Source organism: Colossoma macropomum, unplaced genomic scaffold (assembly GCF_904425465.1).
Source record: "Colossoma macropomum unplaced genomic scaffold, Colossoma_macropomum, whole genome shotgun sequence".
Classification (NCBI taxonomy): domain Eukaryota; kingdom Metazoa; phylum Chordata; class Actinopteri; order Characiformes; family Serrasalmidae; genus Colossoma; species Colossoma macropomum.
The window spans coordinates 32,511,027-32,532,084 of record NW_023494784.1 but is presented as its reverse complement, the minus strand read 5'-3'; the positions used below and the strand labels follow the sequence as shown (position 1 = coordinate 32,532,084).

The 21,058-nt window shown below is 40.8% G+C and overlaps 2 protein-coding genes across 4 annotated transcripts; both read left to right on the top strand.

Moving 5' to 3' along the window:
* The first annotated feature begins 371 nt into the window (after window positions 1-371).
* Window positions 372-4,926, top strand: LOC118807247 (sterol 26-hydroxylase, mitochondrial-like). Its single transcript, XM_036569202.1, has 9 exons — window positions 372-627; window positions 1,233-1,423; window positions 1,965-2,164; window positions 2,761-2,958; window positions 3,072-3,235; window positions 3,357-3,523; window positions 4,020-4,101; window positions 4,185-4,385; window positions 4,543-4,926. The coding sequence occupies exons 1-9, from the start codon at window positions 397-399 to the stop codon at window positions 4,669-4,671; spliced, it is 1,563 nt and encodes a 520-aa protein (XP_036425095.1). The 5' UTR covers window positions 372-396; the 3' UTR covers window positions 4,672-4,926.
* A 1,518-nt stretch (window positions 4,927-6,444) lies between these two features.
* Window positions 6,445-20,719, top strand: LOC118807225 (minichromosome maintenance complex component 3 associated protein). Of its 3 annotated transcripts, none has more exons than XM_036569169.1 (29): window positions 6,445-6,610; window positions 7,050-8,787; window positions 8,948-9,183; window positions 9,299-9,380; window positions 9,540-9,687; window positions 9,963-10,165; window positions 10,264-10,403; window positions 10,548-10,745; window positions 10,908-11,176; window positions 11,349-11,511; window positions 11,641-11,801; window positions 11,963-12,174; window positions 12,838-13,103; window positions 13,239-13,339; window positions 13,566-13,697; window positions 13,888-14,001; window positions 14,165-14,317; window positions 14,443-14,640; window positions 14,730-14,798; window positions 14,885-15,019; window positions 15,302-15,455; window positions 15,637-15,910; window positions 16,031-16,128; window positions 16,495-16,885; window positions 17,483-17,752; window positions 17,897-18,026; window positions 18,548-18,736; window positions 18,912-19,059; window positions 20,277-20,719. In XM_036569169.1, the coding sequence occupies exons 2-29, from the start codon at window positions 7,254-7,256 to the stop codon at window positions 20,439-20,441; spliced, it is 6,333 nt and encodes a 2,110-aa protein (XP_036425062.1). In that variant the 5' UTR covers window positions 6,445-6,610; window positions 7,050-7,253; the 3' UTR covers window positions 20,442-20,719. The 3 variants fall into 3 exon arrangements, with proteins under 3 accessions (XP_036425062.1, XP_036425056.1, XP_036425070.1); XM_036569163.1 differs by lacking the exon at window positions 6,445-6,610 and adding an exon at window positions 6,617-6,755; XM_036569177.1 differs by lacking the exon at window positions 6,445-6,610 and having other exon boundaries at window positions 7,254-8,787; window positions 20,280-20,719.
* Window positions 20,720-21,058: the final 339 nt, after the last annotated feature.

Below are 21,058 nucleotides of genomic sequence, written 5' to 3'. Positions count from 1 at the left end.
GAATGCAGCAAGGCCCTCTACTTTCTATTCAAATGTCAGTTTTGAAATCATCTTCTGAATTACAATTTGTCTTCAATCACTTTTGTGGGAATTAGTAGTGTGAGCTGAAAGCTGCCTTAGCAAGATTTGCAAAACTATCAAAAGCACATTATGTAAGTTAACGTCACGGCTCAATAATAAAAAGGAAATTTCAAGCTTTCTTCGTTTTCCTAGACGGCAGGCCAGTATTTTTAATCTTATTTGGAACCAGACCTGAGTGTTTTTCAGCAACAGTGTTGCCAGGTTGAGCTGTGCTCAGTTTGAAGTGAAGGGTTAACTTGCTGAGCGTAGCCCCGCCTCCTTCTCCCTCCACACTGGAACATAAGCTGCTGTTCACATTCCCTCCTTTGTGCACTGATGGCAGTCCATCTAGCTCCGCGCTTGGCTGGCTCAGCAGTCAGACGACTGATCCTGAGGCCCACCGCTGTGAGTCTGGACCTTAGGAGGGGAGCAGGAGAAAATGCTGCTGCAGTACAGGGCATTCCTGGAAACATCAGGACCCAGGCTGACCTCCCTGTGGTCACTCTGCCCACAGTACTCTACAGGCTCATAATTAAAGGGTATTACAATCGCATGCATGAGATGCAGGTACAGTGTGTTTAGTGATATGGCCTTTCTGTGCTCTGCTGTTTCTCTGTTAGTCTCTGATAGTCATTTTGAAAAGGTGCTTATTAAAGAACTGATAAAAAGTATTCTGTTTACATTTGTGGCCTTGTTGCGTGCCAGGTCATGGTGCACCACAACTAGTCCTTGTAGGAGAGTGTTCAAATGAGATGCAGAAAGGAAATTTGAGAACTAAACCCAGAACCGTTGATTTCACATATGTCTGTCTCCTAGGATACGACAGGAAAGAATCTTTAGTCAATGGAAATGAAGTCATTTGGTTTCAAATAACATGATTTATTCAAAGAACTGTTTAAACGCTGGTCAAACAAGACATTCTTTGTGAGAAAACACAAGTAAGCCTCACCTGACTTTAATGAGCCAATTAATTAGGTTTATTTAGCTAATGTTCTAGGCAAAGATTAATCATTGAACCATACTAACAAGGGTTATTACAGCATTATTTTTTCAATCCCCATTTAAAGAGGAATTTAATCAAGGGTTTTCTGTATTTGGAAAACTGACCCTACTGAACTGTATTATTGTGGGTAACACTGTTTTTAAAGAATAATTGCTCTATTTTTCCACAGTTGTATGAAAAGAAGCTTTATGGACCCATATTTAAAGTGGTTTCTGGTCAGATGCACACCATTGCTATAAGCAGTGCGGAACTGCTAGAGGAGCTGTTGAGGAAAGAAGAGAAGTTTCCTCGCAGAGGAGACATGACTATATGGACTGAATACCGAGATGAGAAGGGCTTAGGCTACGGGCCCTTCACTGAGTAAGCCACACTTTTACAGAACTGCTTTATAGATTAGCTGTAAACATCAATGGTATGTTAGGCTTATTTGGACACTTGGCTTAATTGTTCCATAAAGTGCTAATCAGAGCAAAAGTTCACTCTTGTAACTGAGGTAGAAAAAACATAGAGGTTATGTAACATGGAATGTTTTCAGATTTTGCTGTACTGCTGTGCTGTTGCGAAATGTATGCAAAAAGCCAACCTGTTCAGTGTTTTTGAGTGTTTAGTGTCTCTTCAAATAACAATATAACATGAATAAAACACACATTAAGACAATTCTGAGTATTTAATATCAAAACCTTGTAACTCTTTTTCATTTTTTTATTTGATAGTGCTATTGTGTGAACATTTCATGCTCCAAAATTACTTAAAAATAATCTAAAATTATATAGATGCATGAAATAAAATTCTTATATTAATTGCCTCTAAAAGCTCTTTCACTTTTGCCCTGTAAAGTTAGAATTTTAGAACTATGAGGTTTTCCTTGACAGCAGTGATATGTTTCCTGTTCTTTCACCAGAGAAGGAGAGAAGTGGTACAAACTCCGAGCTGTGCTGAATAAACGCATGCTGCATCCCAAAGACTCAGTGAAGTATGAGAGTGTGGTCAACAGTGTGGTCACAGACTTTGTCAAAAGGATAAACCACCTGCGCAAGATGAGCCCCACCGGAGACCTGGTGCCCAACATGTCCAATGAGCTCTATCGTTTTGCTCTAGAAGGTATGGTCAGACCTTAAGGTCAATCTGGCCAAAATAAAAAATGTATCCATTGCTACATTTAAAAAAAAAAAGTTTACCCTGTACAGTGGTGCTGCTTTAGTCTCTAGAGTGAGATTTCCTAGTTTAAAGACTAGGATACTTGGGGCTGGGCTGTTTGCATTTTTTTCTCTGGCTGGATCCTTTAACAATGAAAAAAGTCTGACAATTGATGTTAGTGTTACATGTAATATGTACTAATTATAGTAGTTGTATACCTTTAATAGCACCACAGATGTATTAGGTTCTAGATCACTGGCTAGGTCAGGATTTGTTAAGGGCTTTAGGGATTCTCAATGATGTATTTATGTAACTCATGCTGGGTATTGAAAGAAGAGAACACTGGCAGAAAACATAAAACAATGAAAAAAGAATGTAACAAAAAACCTATTAAATAGTTAGTTTAAGCCAGAATACCTCTATAAATATAGCTGCCTGTCAATTGTATCCCACACACAGTTTTAAATCCAGACCATGACTTTTTAAACTTATACATAGCAAAGATAAACCAACTGGTCTTAGCAATTTTACTTTGTTTTAATCTGTTCCTGCTTATTCAGGGATCTCTCGCATACTGTTTGAGACTCGCATTGGCTGTCTGGAGAACAAGATACCAGCTGAGACTCAGGACTTCATTAACAGCATTGTCCAGATGTTCACCTATAGCATGACTGTGTCCATTCTACCCAACTGGACCCGCAATTACTTGCCGTTCCATAGGTGGTACACAGGTGGCTGGGAGGGCATTTTCAAGTTTGGTGAGTTAATTAATTAATTATACAAATATTCCAGTGGCTTTTACACCCTAAAACCTTAAGAGCTCCTGCATGAGCTGAAATTGAGAGAAATGTCTGCATTTCGTTTTGTATAGCCTGCAAGCTAATTGACAAGAAGATGGAAGACATTCAGAGGCGCCTGGACACAAATCAGGAAGTTGAAGGAGAGTACCTCACCTACCTGCTCTCCAACACCAACATGAGCCAAAAGGATGTGTACGGGAGTGTTACTGAACTGTTATTGGCAGGAGTTGATACAGTAAGTACTCTATATAGGCTTGGCTAGTGCAACTTCAAAAATTGTGTTCTAAACTGCTGTAGGAGACAGAAGAGTCTGTTGAAGAAGAAAACATGCTTATTTGTCTTGTCTATGCATTGAGACCTCCAACACCATGCTGTGGGCCTTGTATCTGCTGTCACGTGATCCAGAGAAACAGGACACACTGTATCAGGAAGTGGCCAGCACCATCAAGGGGGACAGAATTCCAACAGCTGAGGATATAAACAACATGCCCTACCTTAAAGCCGTCATCAAGGAGACTCTAAGGTGTAGTAAAAAGGAGAAAAAGAAAAAACGAGGTTTTTAATAGGCGAATAAACAAATGTACTTTTCCCCTTGCTCGATCGGCCAAGATACATTTAGCATTCGAAATTTGCTTCTTTAGTTTTGTACTGAAGCTTCAACGCTAATGTTATACAATTTTAGAAAACATTCCAGCATTTGAGATCACGACCGTAGGAACCATTACTTATTAGCCTAAATAGGCTTGTAGCTCCAGTGCAAGACCAAAGAAGTAAACTTCAGACACAAAAAATATGTCCTGGCTGATCATCTACATTTGGGATAACTAGAAAATTATGTAAATGTAATTTTCAACAATTTCCACAGAGATAAATTTGGTTCAACACAATTAATGCCATGTCCTAGGCAGCCTGCCTTAAAGGCAAATGACATTTACTTGTTAGCTTTTTTTAATGTTGTGTTTTGTTTAACATTTCATTATTTTAACCATTTATTGATACTATTTTATGATTATGTCTAGGATGTACCCTGTTGTTCCCTTAAATGCACGTCTTTTTTCAGTCGGTGACACAATAATTGGAGGACACTACTTTCCTAAAGAGGTGCTTATTTTTTCTTTATCCATATTACATTGACCTCCCTTCCATTAATGTAAATGTAACTAATTAATAACTCTTATGAACAGACCACATTTGTGTTATACCACTACGCGATCAGTCAGGATGAGAAGGTCTTCCCTGAACCACGGGCCTTCAAGCCTGAACGTTGGTTGCGGGATGGTAGGGTGAGGCCTAACCCTTTCGGGTCCATCCCATTCGGGTTCGGGGTCAGAGGTTGTGCTGGCAAACGCATCGCTGAACTGGAGATGCACCTGGCTTTGGCAAGGGTAAGCAGGCAAATGATTATTGGTTTATTGGTTTATATAGCAATATATTTATCTGCTTAAGTAATGTCATTTGTCCTTGATTGTGTATTTTTCTATCCTACAACATCCTCTTCCTGAAGTCCAAAGTATTTAATTCATGCAATTTATTCCCATCTAGATAATCAAGCTGTTTGAAGTCAAGCCAGATCCAAGAGTAGGAGATGTCAAAGCAATCAATCGCACTGTACTTGTGCCAGACAGGCAGGTTAACTTTTACTTTCTGGATCGGAAAAATCCAACAATTTAAAGTCTTTGTCACTGTTTTTAAGGGAATCACTGTGTTCCTGAAACTGTTGGCTGAAAAAAAATCAAATATCTATGCTCATTCCACAATATTCTGGTGCTTTGAGGTAACGTGTGATAAACAATCATGAATACTACTGTGATCTGTTCCTCTCTGTCTTGGAGTATAGCTTTCAAATGTAATATATGTTGTTAATTATAATTCAGTATGCACGGTAAAATGTATCACTCAATAAATTTTTTTAACAAATGCAAAACATTTTTATTGTCTCTTTAATTGTAGGCCTATAAGCTTCAGCGGGAATAAGAAAGGTAATATAAATTTTTGTGCAGCCATGGGGAAATTATCAATGGAAAGCAGAGCAGCTTAAAACTGAAGTAAAACTGTTACTTAATTTAATAATGACTCAACTATAAGTAAAAGTAGCTACCAAAATGTGTAAAAATATCAGCTCAAAAGCTACTTCAAGAACCTTAGCGAAACTTCTTTGTATATCCAATATCTATCAGCATAGGAACTAGAGTGTTAGGTGCTGTTCTTCTCTTTTAAGGATTTACAAATAAGGGCCCTTATCTTAAATTTGTATTTTTCCCCCTGAGGTTCACTCATAACATTTGTGTGGGTTTATCTACCAAAAACAGTTATCATTCATTTTTATGTGCCAACTTTCCAATTTCTTTTTATCCCTTTGAATCAAACAGGCTGTTTTTGTTACTATGCCTTTATGACTGATGTGTGTAACTGAGCTCTGCTCTGATTGGCTGCTCCCTACTGTGCCTCATTCAAAAAGCAGTCCAGGCTGAAACACTCCTTACAACAACATTGTGAATGGGTGAGGTTAACCCCTTAAAATCCAAGGCTTGTTGCAAGCTTATTATTCAGTAACTACAGGGATTTCAGTGCAAACTGATGGTTGAGCTATTCTTAGGTGTAATAAAATGTTGGGTCAGCCAGCGGCCCCTGGCTGCTTAAGGTCTTAAACTGCTGTAGCCTGAATAGGTGGATATATGTAAATGTGCTGTTTGTGACATCACAAAAACAGTGAATAATACACTTCAACCAAATGAAGGTTAAAACAAGAGGATGCCAGAAATGTTTCTTTTGATCACAAAACTATACTTATGAACATTTGTTGCACGTAAGCATTGTGAAACACTGTTTTTGCACTTAACCCTTATTTTATATTATTTCATTTATTTAATCTTATTCTGGATTGCTACCTCCTAATCAGCACTTTGCATACTTTTCTATTCTCAAATGTATATTTGTGTGAATGTCTATGGGGGTGGAAGCTTGCATGTGTGTGTGAGACAGTATGTGTGATAGAATTCAGGGATTGACATCTATGTTACTATGGTCACTTACTGCTTAACCGTAAGCTACTGCGCAACCAAAGGCACATTCCTTATGTGCAAACACACTTGTCCAAAAAGTCTGATTTTGATTCTGATTCTGAATTTAGTGTCCATGTGAGAACTGTATAGGACTGGAGAGTGAACAGTACATTTTGAAACTTTAATAATGTTTGCATATTACCATCAACAGTTTAAAAAATGCATTGGCCTTTAAACTGTACTGTCTGTACTGAAGTCTGTCGAACCGAGTAACTGGTGATTTAACAATGCATTGTGACCAACTGGTGACACAAAACAGGACAGTGCGTCTGGTGCTGATGTGACAGCAACCGGGACGTCACAACCGGCAGCAACGAACCAACATGATCAAGAACGTGATTACAGACATCACTTTACTTCAGTCTGTGCCTTTACCTTGTGCACCGCTGAATAAATCCGAATAAAAATCGATTTTACCGGAGATTGATAAGTTGTCTTTACTCTCAGAGCTGAACGATTTTACCGTTGACCTCCAGGGGGCAGAAGGTAGTTTTGAATCTCACAGAAAAGCAACCCCGCCATTACAACGAAGAAAAGAGAAAGTGTTGGTAAGTGTTGCTAACTGGCTAAAGCTAACAACATTAGCCGTATCTCGGCTTGCAGTGGTTAACATTTATATAACATACACGACAAACAGAGACTAACAGAGCACAACGGTCTGTATGTTTGGTGGTTTAATGCGACCTTCTGAAGGTTTGTATTGTAAAGCGTTCAGCGAGAAAACAGCTAAGCTAACATCGTTAGCTTTTATAATAGGACAAACCAAGCTAGCCTTAGCTAAGATAGCTACAGACGATTCTGTAAACCAAAAGGAATCAGTGTAACTAACTCAGACCAAGTTAGCAGATGTTTTACCTTTGGTGTAGTAGTGGAGGAGCTGGTGGTATTTACTCTTAGTAATCTTCATGCGGGCTTTATTACAAAGGAAACAATCAGTCTGAACCTGCCAGGCTAATCTTACACTTTTTCTCTGGCTTACTTTAACAGGGCTGAAGGATGTTTATGCACTCTTCGATGGAAAGTCACAGTCTTGCGTTCAAACGTTGATGTCAGAGTGTGAACAAGCCCTGTCCTCGTCTTAGGATAAGCCACATAGGATGCTGTGAATCTGTAGTCTAATATAAGTTTGGCTTTTGCAGTGTGTTTTAGTGCGTTGCTTTTTTGTCCTTTTTTTAAAAACTTTTGTTTACAATGAATCCATCTAATATCTTCGGTAGACAACAAGGTGCCTTTCAGGTACCCAGTAACGCCAATCAGAGCAGTAGCATGTTTCAGTCATTTAGTCAGCAGGGCACAAGCAGCACAACACCAAATGTGGGCTTTGGACAGACATCAACATTTGGCCAGCCTTCAACATTCAGCCAACAGTCAGGTTTTGGACAGGCATCTGGACAATCATCTGGCTTTGGTCAAACACCATCATTTGGCCAGGCACCCTCTTTTGGTCAAAGTGGTGGGCTGGGACAGTCCTCATCGTTCTCTTCCATAGCTCAAGCACCTGCATTTGGACAGTCAGCTTTGGGTCAGGGGACACTAGGATTTGGAGTATCTCCTTCGTCTACTGGTCAGAGTCAGACTCCTGCTTTTGGTAAGGTGCCAGCATTTGGACAGACTTCTGCGTTCGGTCAAACCTCTGCATTTGGTCACCCCACGTCTACATTTGGCCCTTCTTCTAGTAACTCGCAACTGTCCACTAGTTCCATCAGCACTGGAGCATCTCAGCCTAGCTTTGGCCAGTCATCTTTTGGTCAGTCGTCAGCCTTTTCTTTGCCAGCTGCCGTTTCAACCTCTGCTGTGAGTGTCCAAAGCAATGTACAGACTGGCGGCTTTGGGACAAAGTTTAGCTTTAAGCCACCAAATGAATCTGTATTCAAACCTATTTTCAGTGTCAGTCCAGAGCCTTTGAACTCTCAGTCCGCTCCTGAGCTTTTAAATTTAGCTAAGCCAGCTGCAAGTGGCTCAAACAGCGGTGGACCTAGTAGCTCTGGTTTTTCACTTTTCACAGGTATAAAACCGAGCACTCTCGGCTTCAGCTTCTCCCAGCCTGGAGCAGCCCCCTCTGCCTCAGTCACAAGTGCTAACGTTTCTCAGACAGAGGCACTTGGTGGAAACTCTCTCCAGTTCACATTCTCTCAACCTGCAAACCCCTCCTGTAGCAGCAGTATCACCACTGCTGCTCAACCCACCACTGTTCCCAGCAGTTCTTCCTCATTCAGCTTCTCAGCAAAGGTCCTCCAGCCCCAGACAGAAGTTAAGATGCCTCAGTTTGGTAGCATACCTTTTGGCCAACCAACATTTGGATTTAGAGATCCAAAATCTGCACAGATCCCTGAGGGGAGAGTGGGAGATGAGGAGAGCTCAGGAGAGACAGCTTTTGGTAGTTTTGGGAAGGGCATGAAACGGAAAGAAGAGCCTGTTGACCCTGTTGATGCCAGCCAAGAAAAAAGTTCCAAAGTTGATGAGGCCCAAGGTAGAGCTGATGCCCCAAGGCATCTATCCAAGCGGCCCCTTCTTAGAAGTCGAGGGCCTACTGGTGGTCTGTTCAAAAATGCATTGAGTGATTTAATGAAGACATCGGCCCCCGTGATCAAGAAAGAAGATCATCCTGTGGACTGGAGTCATGAGGACAGGCCAGATGCCTCTGTTCCTAATGCTGACATACCAGCCGCTCCACCTAGAGCTCTGGCTCCCATAAGACATGTTACGGAAAAAGCAGAGAAACCTAGTGAGTCCATCACTACATTTTGTTTGATATCATATCTATTTAAGGTTGTAAGGCAGAACTAGCATGTAGCATTGTTTTAAATATCTTTGATGCCTCTGTGAACAGAGCTTCCGTTGTGATGTTGAAGTGTATTAACTCAGCCTCATTATATCTTTTGAAGCTCCAGAGCCTGAAGCTGAAACAAGTACCCCAGTCCGAAGGGCTAAACGTGGGGAGAGCACTGACAGCCTAGGTGGTCTTTCTCCATCTGAAGCCACTGCTATACAGTGCAAAGGAATCCCACCCACTCTCAACCGAAAAGACCAACTTGAGAAACATTTTGGTCGCTTTGGGAAAGTGCGGAGAGTGTACTGCAAACCTGCAAAAAATCTTGCCATTGTACATTTCCTTGATCATGTGAGTTTTATTTGGTCATTTTGTTCATCAGTATGTTCAGTATCTATTAGATCATTCTCCCATTAATATCTTACAGTCCACAGACTTTTAGTGCCATCTTTCACCTTTCTTTCAGGCATCAGCTGCAAAGGCAAAAAAGAGAGGTAAACATTTCCAGGGGAGTGAAATCCAAATCTTTTGGCAAAGAAAGAAGCAAAGTGAGTGATTATATTGATTTTTAAGCCATTTGTTGTAAAGCCTGTCAGATAACTCTTTGCCAGACCTTGACTTCAGTAAGATCACACTAGAGGTTTTCCTTTTCCGTTTGATAATTTCTGCCAAATTAAAAAGTAATCCTGACATATTTGTTTGTTCAGGTCCAAGTGATAAAGCAGCAAGACCTTCAGAGGTCAAGGAAGATGCAGAAGGGGAGTCAAGACCAGTGGTTCCTCAAGTCACTCCACTTTCCAGAAAACCTCTGCCCAGATCTCCAGTGGTCGGCAGCTCCGGCTCCCTCACTCAAGGGTAACTACTTTTAACTAGGCAGTGATTTATGATCCGTTTTGTGTAAAAAGCATGAATGTGATGTCAACAAAGCAGTCAACTTAACATGATTTTATTTATTCAGCTTCAAGTATTCTTAAGGTGTTGTATTTGTTCAGCTTAACGTCACCTTAAGTTAGCTTGCTTACCCATGAATTCAGCCTTGTAGCCCACAGGTCATAATGCAATTTATTATTAATTACCTTAATTGTTTTTTTGTTTTTTTTTATTACAATTGTCTTGTTTTATTCTTCCAGTTCTCCTGCCAAGAAACCTAATGTAGCAAAAACCCTGCAGTTTGACAGTGAATCACAACAGGATATCTGCTCACCTGGACAGAGCATGGATCGACCGGCAATCAACCTGCCCTCATCCCTTCAGCATCTGATTGGTCAGCTGGCTGAGACATCAGAGGAAAAGTATCGTCTTCTTGAGCAGAGAGACAAGATCCTTCGACAATGTAAAGATGCATAGTTGTTAACCTGTTTACATCTACTGAGTTTTTCTACTTGGACTGGTGGACCAAACTAATGATGATAATGATTTCTGTCTTTGTAGCAAGGCCTAAGAGAACAGACTTGGATATGTCCAAAGTGTTTGTGGGAACCTGTCCTGATATGTGCCCAGAGAAGGAGCGCTACATGAGGGAAACCCGCAATCAACTGAGCATCTTTGAGCTCGTTCCAGAGACAGAAAAGGTTTCTCCCTGATTTTCTCTTCCAGACACATTATAACGCATTATAACTATTGTGAGATCATTGTGAGGTGGCAGTGCAAGCATAAATTTGAACAGCAATAATGGTAAATGGAAATAAAATTAGTGATTCTTCTCTGCTGTACAGGTGGACCATTGTGCTGCCATTAAAGAATACAGCAGATCATCAGCTGACCAGGAGGAGCCTCTTCCTCATGAGCTGCGACCTCTGCCAGTACTGAGCATGACCATGGACTACCTGGTTACTCAAATAATGGACCAGGGAGAGGGCACCTACCGTGATTGGTATGACTTTGTTTGGAACAGAACCAGAGGAATTCGCAAGGTGCACTTCACTGTTTTTTTCTGCTTTTGGTGGTTTATTTGTTATCATTTTATGATCCTTTAGCTATTGTTTCCTGTCTGTGATGATGTGTTTTTCTTCTGTTAATTTTACTTTTAAATTCAGAAATGATCTAGTCTGTATTTTTGCTGTTTGCCTTTGTAGGACATTACCCAGCAACACCTCTGCGATCCAACAACTGTGTCTCTGATAGAAAAGTGCACTCGCTTCCACATCCACTGTGCTCACCACCTATGTGAGGAGCCTATGATGTCCTTTGACGCTAAGATCAATAATGAGAACATGACCAAATGCCTTCAAAGTCTAAAGGAAATGTATCAGGATCTGGCCACTAAGGAAGTGTACTGCCCCCGTGAGGCTGAATTCCGCCAGTACAATGTGCTGCTCAAACTTAATGATGGAGATATTCTTCGGTATGTTTCTGATTTAGCAATAATTAAATGTTGTGCGGTTAGCTATGATCATGCCTTATGTGTAGCCCTTTTCTTCAGTATTTGTGAAAATAGTCTTAGGTATAGTCTTATGTGTATTGCCTGCTATATTGTGAAAACTACCTTAGCCAAATTGGTGTTTGTTGCCTTAAAGTGAGGTGCAGCAGTTTCGTAAAGAGGTCCGGGACTCGCCGGAGGTGAAGTTTGCAGTACAAGCCTTTGCGGCCCTCAACAGCAACAACTTTGTCAGGTTCTTCAAGCTGGTAAATGCAGCATCTTATCTGGCTGGCTGCATTCTTCACAGATACTTTAACCAGGTTTGTGCCATGTATGCCCTAAAGTTAACCCTAGAGTTTATAGATGACTACTATATTAGGCCTCATGTACTCAGTGTTAAGGAAAGAGAATGAATTATTTGTTATATTTTGTGTGTTTTGTGTGAATAGGTGAGACGTTCTGCACTGAAGGCCTTGAATATAGCCTACACTGTGGGCTCTCAAAGGTCCACCACCTTTCCTGTGGAGGACCTAGTCCGAATGCTTATGTTCCGCAGTGCTTCTGAAGCCACTGATTTTCTGCAGCAGTATGGGCTCAGTGTCACTGAAGGGTAAGGGTGTTTCTAATGTTCTTGTCCACATCTCTCAAGCAGCTTAATGTAATATAATATAATGTATTTTTTTTAATATCTTGGATAATTAATGCTGTGCTTGTTTATGTGCTACACAAATGCTTTCTCCTTTTTCACTTTTATGTGTGTAATATCTCCAGCATGGTTGAGCTGAGCCGTACAGCCTATCAGGAGCCAGATCTGCCTCTGCCACAGAGGAAGTCTGTGGCCATCGAGAACAAGAGGTTGGTGCTGATTGGGGAGGTTGTGAATGGAGGACCGCTTCCCAACCCACCTCAGCACACTCCAGTTTGCAGCTTTGACTCGAACAACAAATACAGAGGGGACCCGACTCCCTTCGAGCCAGTGACAGGTGCTGTAAAATCAGCTCAATTTTCTTTATATAGCACTTTTTGCATTTTGAAAGTATCACAAGTCAAGGACTCTTGAGTGGCGTTCTGAGTTATCTAAGTGTTCGCTTTGTCAGAGTCCAAGAGAGCATAACTGACCTTGCTCTCTCTGGATGGTTGTGTGGCCCTCTATTTCTCTCTATTACTCACAGTGATGCTAGCCAACTCGGGCCTCTGTTACCTGATGTAATGGTTTGCATTCTCCTAACAAGCTTGTTGAGCCGTTCAATAAAAATGCATGAGCGGCAAAGATATGTGTCGCTTCAGGTGTCTTAGAGGAAGGATATCATTTTGTATTAGAGTGAATTGTGTGACGTAGTGAGTTGGTGGCAATCAATAAATTGGGGGAAATATTGGGAGAACAATTATTTTTAAAAAGTTATTTCCATTTTACAGATTTTTAAATTATTCTATAAATAAAGTGTAAAATCAGCAGACAGAAGAATATGTACTGTCAAATTCTTCAGTAGAAGGAATAAAATATAAAATGGATAAATTAAATAAAATTAATCAAGGCAAAAGAAGATTATTTTTAATTATGTCCCCATAATGTGTTTCTTCTAGTGGGATTTTGTCTGTAACCTACAACTGTACAGAGTGGATTAACTGTTGTGCTGTCTCTGCAGTGGCAGTGGTTCCTCAGAGACAGGAAATGAAACCCCTGGTTGAGATGGAACCAAGGCCGGAGGTTAAATCCAAGCTACTGGTAGAGCCCCCTGCAGCAGTGAGGTTCAGGCAGCCTGGCGACACAGCGGAGACTGGGGAGCCATTCCAGACTACAGTACCAGGGCTGCCAGTGAACCCAGATCTGATGTTCCAGCCCATAATACAGCCTCAACCTGTCAGACCCCCATCACCTCCTCCTAAACCAGAGCCAGCCTACACCGATCAGGTGAGGCACTTAACCTCCACTTGGAGGAGTACAGTTTAATTTAGGCTAATTTTCAAAAAGAACTTTACTGCACAAGCGGTCATTGTAGTCAAAAAATGCTTTAAGCTCATCAGGGCCATTCTGTGCCCCGTATAGGATCTAATGGCTGAAGTGGACTCCATGATGGAAGAAGTTCTGGAGGCTGAAGTCTCAGACATAGCTAAAGCTGGGGCTGAATATGTGTCTGTAGCTCTCAAGTAGGTGCACTCCATCATTGGTTAGAGTATGCCGTAAGTTTGAATGTATTACTAAAGGTTTCAAGACTTTTAAGGTGAAGGATTACTGATAATTTATAGTCAAGGACTGCTGTTAGTTTAATCCACATCTGAGTAACGCATTAACTAATACCTTGTATAAATAAGCTTGTCTGATTTTAATATTGTGATAAGTCTACATGTCTTGACACCCTACACTTGTCTGCAGTGTGAGTGAGAGTGAGATGGAGACTGTGCTTAGTGAGGTTGTTGCTCAGATGCTGAGAGATCTGTCAGCATCTGAGATCACCGCTGAGAAGGAGAGAATTGCTGAAGAGAAGCGTAAGCTGGAAGAAGCCAGGTGTGTGAAAGAATATTAATTTGCAAAGATCTCCCTTTGTTCTTTTTCATATTCTGTTTTCCTTCAGCAACTTGCAATTATTAAGTATGCAAATGTTATTGGGTTAAAATATTATGTTCCTAATGTAAATGCAGATTGTGTTAATGCCACCTTACATGTCCTATTTACCAATTTCTGTGGTTGATTTCAGGCGGAGACAAGAACGTGAGGCTTTTCTGGATAAGCTGAGTTCAGAGCTGTGTGCTGAGGCCATTGAGGAGGTCCTTACACAGTACACCAAGGAAATAGCTGATGGAGAGATAAAGTTAGTTTCTATGCATTTAGTCAGATATTAAATAACTTTGAAAATAGCATGAGTTTTGTTCACCAATTTGGCCAACTTTACAACCCTGTTGAACTACAGAGGTTTTTTAATGTAACAAAGTGCATGTTATGGGAACATGTAGAATAAAATTTCTTCCCCACAGATTTGCATTGGAGGAGAAGGCTGCATGTTTGGCTCAAGGCTCAGAGGAGGTGTGTAATGACTTAATAGAGGAGACACTGGACTTGGAAATCGCTCAACTTGGAAAAGAGGTTTTAGATACGGAGTTACGACGGATACACAAGTTCATCAAGAGGTGAATGCTGTTGCTCTACCTGTCGATTTTCCATGACCGAGTGTGTATATCATCTCTCCTGCTGCTATAGGCTTTCCAGAACTGTAGACTTTGGTGTATAATAAACATTTTGAATCTATGTTTAGGTGGCGTGACGTGGTAGCAGTACGCAGACAGCTAAAGAGACAGATGCGCGGCTTCCCTGCGGCCCCTTGCTGTGTGGACCCTCGTTTCAAGCTGAAAGCCTTGGCACCCAGTGCTCCATCCGCTCCCTGTGTGGACACCCTCGCTCAGGGCTTTATCAACCTGGGTAATACAGGGAACATGGTCGTGTCCTGCACAAGGTGACCACACCATCACTGTAACTGTTCACATTGTCTGGAGCATGATTAGTCATATTGTCGTTAATAGTTATTATGTAATGCATTTGCAGATTACTAAAAACAAGAAGCAACACCATCCATCAGATGAGAGTGAACTTCTACTATAATTTGTTATTAAGGTGAGAGAATTTGGGTTTATGTAGTTGTGCATAACCACATAGTGCATTGTCAGACAGATCAATTAGTGTGTTTTCCTTCGATTCAGCGAACGTGTGTGGAATCCTCTTGACCTGCCCACACTGGTGGCTGAAAGCACCCCCAATCCACCTGACAGAATCTTCTGGAAAGCCACTCTTCTGCTTCCCAGCAATCAAGATAATGATATGAGCTTTGCTAACAGGTATTAGGGATATTGAATACCAAGACTTAGTCTTTGTCCTTAACTGTAGATCAATGGTTGAGATGTATTCCCAAAGATATTCTACACTGGATCTAAGGATGCAGAGACAGTACTTGATGGTGCTCATGTTGCACAGAAATGCTGATACTTATGCTAATACTTATAATACGTATAGGAACCATTCATTTATGATTTAAGAAAAATGGTAAATTAGCATGGAACCAACTGTCTTTTGTTTAGGCTCAGTACTCAGTGATGTTGTTTTTGATGGTTGTTCTGCAGTACCTTGACAAAATGGTTAGAAGTTAAGATGGGTGGTGGAGAGAGGATGGAGGAGAGCATGTCAGAGGTGGAAGGAAAACTGGAAACTCTATTCATCAATAACACCTTGAGAGATATTGGACAAAAGACCCACAAAGTTCATGTCTGTGTAAAGGTGAGGCCTTGACTTTGATAGTACAGGTTTAAACTGCATATACCTATTATACTAACAAACCTCTGATAGACATGACCACAAAAGTTATATTTAATTTTTATATATGTTATATTGTAATCTAACACCGGCAAATGGGTTGCTGTTGGACTGTGTCAACACTGTACCTGTCATCTGTGTGCAGGTGAGCCGTGGGCCTCTGAGCAAGGAGGGCCAGAGCCGGTTAGAGGAACAGAAAGAGCTCCTGGGCACCAGCGCCCTGCTGTTACTGCTGCCACATCTGCCCAGTGCTGGTCACTCTGACCTTGGGCAGGGTGATGAAGATGTGCCTTTGCTGTCTGCTCTTCTTCAGCTGAAGCAGGTGCAAGAGGCTAGTGGCTGGAACTCTGCGCTGCCCCTGGCACTGGTCATACCCGGCCAAATGGAGGGAGCAATTACTGACCAGAAGTTAGAGGAAGGTGGGTATAGTGAAATGGCGTGTCCTCTTGTTTTATGTCCTTATGAATTCAACATTATTTAGGAGCTTTAAGATTATTTTATAACAAATAATTCATGTTGTTTTCTCTTTTGTTCTACAGTTCTGCAGCTAAAGACCTTAGTTAATGATGGGCTCATCTCAGAATACATCATCATCCGTGTCTCGGGAAGCACAAGTGATCTCCAGGGATCTCAGCAGGTCAGTGCTGTCAAGCTGTTTGGACACTCAGTTCACTCAAGCAGCTTAATCAAGAAGAATCTTAACAAATTACTATTAAAAATACATCATTCTATGGACAAAAAAGAATCAATAACAGAAGTCAGCAACCTCTTTATAAACCCTCTTAATATGCCCAGCTCTAACTCCAGGAACACCTCATCTAGCTCATTAAGACCTGCTGCAAAAACATTGGTTAGTTGGAGCATTGCCAGTTATGGTTGGAGTGAAATTTTCTAGGACAGTAAGCCCCCAAAAGCTGATCTGGTGACCACTGACTTATCCAAAATGTTACATAAGTACTACTATAATAAGCAAATAATGAGCAAATTATGTTTCATTGGTCAGATTGGTGAGGCAGTTCGCTGGCTGGTGGCCCACTCTCCAGCCTCTACAGTCCTTTCATCTCAGCCCCTGCTCCAGTTTGTAGAAGGAGGCCTCTGCCGTGAGTTCCATGCCAGGTTCCACCATGACAAGCAGGAGCGAGTAAAGGCAGGCCTCTCATGCCAGGATGCAGCAGCCATCATCCAGCTGTATAACAGCGTACTGACCTATCTGGCAGGTTTGGTTAGCTCTGAGCGGCTGGTCGGTGTCTCTTGGCCACCACCTGAGTTCTCTCTGCCTGAGACCAGAGACCTTGTGCCTCACCTGGACTGGAATTCTCCACAGCACTTGGACTGGCTGAAGAGAGCCATCCTGAGCCTGCAGATCCCTGAGTGGGATCTTCCCCCTCAAAATGGTGTGTATCATGGAGGAGACTTATAAAAATTGTAATACATGTCCATCTGATGAACTAATCTAATCCAAATGGGGTTTAAGACATGATCATGTAAACTGTACAGTCTGGTTGTAAGGATCCAACTAAGATCTTAGTCCATCTAAAAGCATAGTGTGATTTAAAATATGTGGTCCAGGCCGATATTGGCTCTTCAATGTAGGATTTGGACATAAAAACACTTCGATCACTCCACTGACTTTACAGTTTTTGTGACAATTTCCTGCACTTTCTGCAGTACAATATAATGACAGCAAGGGTGGGAGGCATACTTCATATTTAGATGAAAGGAGGCAAGGAGCACTGATATTTTCAAATGGCAGGAAACTTGTAGGCCTATGTTTGTAAACTTAATTGTGTCATGGAAGAAAAGAAATCTACATTGGAAAAGATTATTTAGAATGTTTAAAAAATGTTGGCTACTTGTAAAGAGTAATTATGTACTTCTTTGCAGTTTTAAGCATGTTATCCACTGTGTATCTACTGTACATAATGCATGATGATCATAATGCATGATTAGGTTTCAAAATAATTGAAAACATCATATCGTTCTTCCACCAGCTTCGTGGCCCCGTTTGTGTTCGTCCATATTTCAGTATGTATCCCAGTTTCCCAGCTCTCCCCAGAGCCAGCCCCTCCTCATGTCTCATCTGGAGCACCTGCTAGGAAGACTGCGTGCCAAATACATGCGGACAGACAGTGAAGATGATGAGGGTGGTGATGAAAATGCTGGACCTTCTTTTAAACACATACCTTGGGATGACATCTTATTCCTCTGCATAGAGCATCGTATGAAAGACTGGCGTTTACTAGAGACTCCTGTAGCAAAGGGTGAGGAATGGGATTTAAGAATCATAGAAATGTACATGAAGTGTGTGTAGATTTGTTTAGTGCAGTCACCCTGTATGAGCTGGAGAAATTGTTTTTGTTTGGAGACTGGACACGTTTTAACCTGGCTTTCTGTTTCTGCTATAGATGCCATTAATGGCAGTGGGGAGATTTTGGTGTACTATTACAAAAAACAGCTGAAGGACTTTAAGCCTCCAGAGAGTTGGGTGACAGCTGTGGAACGCACTCATAGGGAGAAACAGCAGAACACAGACAGGTAGGAATCTGAAACTGTGGATACATACCTGTCCAATCCAAGTACTTTTACATTTTAGAACCTACTGGAGCTGGGTAATCGCCTTTGTAAAGCCCTGTTTTCCGGCTCCTATGTGGCAGGAGGTAGACTGGTTGAAAAAGGAGATACTTTATAATCCTGAATCTAATGGAGCATCACTTTGGCTCTGTGAATACCTGGCGTTAACAGCCATCTCGACTGATCTAATCACAGGCGGATAGCAGGACATAAAGCCGTTTAAACCTGGCATCTCAAGTTACCCACTCATGATCAGATTTTGGGACAAAAGGAGTGCTGCACACATTTCCCCTAGTCCTTCCTGTCAGCCTCTTGCTGCATTTGCTGTTGCTCTACAAATGCTATGTGGTCATATGCATCATGTGGTCAAATGACCACCAAGCTCTACAAATGCTATGTAGGCATATGCATCAATGACCGTCAAGCTAACTGTAAAGTATACAGCAACATAATTCATGTGCGTAAACAATTATATTTTCTCCCAGGTCAAAAGTGAGCTCTAGGCAGACTCTGTCCCCAGCGGCACGCTTCCCCAGACAGAGGCTGTTCCAGAGTTGGATAGAGCAGGAGGAGAGCCTCTCTGTGCTTGACATCACACACACTCCCTCTGCACAGGAGCTGCTACCCCACTGCCTGCTCTCCAGTATTGAGCAGGAGAGGGCTCAGAGCCAGAGGTTAGTCTAGCATTTAAAGCATTTAAAGCATGCAAACTGTTCACGGAGTCTTTGTTAAAGTGGAAGTCCGAGAACAGTTTATTTGAGCCTTGTATTTTTTATTATTTTTTTAACTTGGAGGCGGATGCGGCCTATCACCTGAATAAACGTCCTAAAGTTTCTGTTATGTGTTTAGATTTGAGGAGCAGCTGCAGCGCTGGTTGGAAGTGGATCCCATGGACTCTGTTTCTATGCCTCTCTTCATGCCTTCTACACTATTGTCTGTGCCTGAGATTTTGACTCCCTCCCGACACCCCCCTGTGTCCACTACCTTCCTCACACAGGTATACTTAAGCTTCTTTTTTTATATCTTACTCTGCTTTCTTACTGCTCCTGCCGCCATGGATACTCCTGCTGTACTCGTGCAGAATAAACAGCATGTAGAACCCAACAGTGTCATAATTTCCTAAAAATTAGATAAAATTTTGCACTTCATCAAAAATATATCAAAATCCAGTAATGTAATGAGGTATTAAATATAGTCCACCTGAAAGTGTACACAATTCCCAATAATGTAGTAAGGCATTACATTATTAGTAAAGGCATTATTACATTATTAGTAAAGGCATTATTACATTATCAGTTAAGGCTTTATTACACTGTCAGTTAAGGCATTGTTTTACATTATTGGGTTTTCTTATATTATTGAACAAGTGCCAAATTTTATTACGTTTCTAGGCACTATTACATTATTGAGAGATTATCCCATTACTGAATTCTACACAGCATGCTCAATCTGTACTCTTTATTGTGTTTATTTACTATAAGCCAAAGTTTAGTGTGTTTTAAGCTCATCAGAGATTCTAAAATGCCTTGGGGACTCCAGAGTCTGGTACATTTTGTGTAATTTAGTGACTGACTAAATTATCTAAAACTCAAGTTAAAAGTAGAGATACACCATGATATTGAAATTATTTCAGTATCAGCAGATAATTTCTTTAAAAAATTATCAGCACTGGACAGATGTTTAAATTTGACCAATATTTCCAACCAGTATTTATGATGTATTTTTTGTGCTCCAGAAAAACGGAACATTTAGCCACCATTGGACTACTCCGCTAAAATACCTGCATTTTTGTATTTTACTACATTTGTAACCCTTCAAAAATAAATTGTATTTCTCCATAATGCTAATGCAAGTAGATGTAGCCCTAGTTTGAACATTTTATATATGTTTATGTATTTACATTGGCAGATGTGGGAGTGAAAAATATCATATCAGCCCAAAATTGTCATATTGACGCATGCTTAGTAAAAGGGTCTTTCTGGCAGGATAAACAAGGATTAACAAAGACCTAGTAGCTAGTGTTGACCCCAGTTTATTTAGTGTTGTGTTCAAATTGTTGTTGTTATTACTACTACTACTATTATTGTTGTTGTTGTTGTTGTTGTTGTTGTTGTTCTTGTTTTCTGGCATTTATTGTGTGTGTGTGTGTGTGTGTGTGTGTGTGTGTGTGTGTGTGTGTGTGTGTGTGTGTGTGTGTGTGTGTACTTTTTTTAGAAGATGGAAACAGATGAGAAGGTTCCTTCCACTTGTAGAACAGATGTACCTGTATCTCTAACACAGCGGCTGGCAGAGCTTGATAGGCTGATAGTAGCAAATCGAGAAGAGGAGCTTGCATGCGGTCTGAAGCTTAAAGGCCTGTTGGAAATCATAGAAGACTGAAAAATTCATATTGCTGTTCTTTATTTCTGGATGTTTGGTTAATGGTTGGTTTATGTTGGAGTCAAAATGATTAAATCTGTGTTCATTTTAAATGTTTGTGTTACTTTTGAAGTCATGAAAATATAGTTTTCTTTTATTTTGTGAGGATTATGAAAGAATCTGTCTGGAGCCACTTTCAAATTAGGTAAATTTAAAGCTTTTTATTATGTTTTAAAGTAATGTGAGTGCTACACATGTTCATTCATTTATATGATGCCCAAATGAAAGTTTACTAACGACTGGCTGTTTTTTGACCGTTTTGTTCATACGTGCATGTGTATGTATAGTTCCTTACCATGGTTTAAGTAGTGTTGAGGATTTATACACTGTCTAAGATATATATATTTTTTCTGAAGACCAATAAAGCAATGTTTTTATGGCATAAACTGTGCAATATGGAAGAATTTTAATTCCCTTCCCCACAAATACGTGAGTATAAATAATATTATAATATAATGTGATCATAAGCATTCAGAAAAGCACAAATATAGCAAAATGCCTGTGTATATGGGTCTCTAAATGGAGCTGGTTTCTTCCCACCTCTGAAAGAGTAACTGATGTTTTTCAAACTTCAGAAC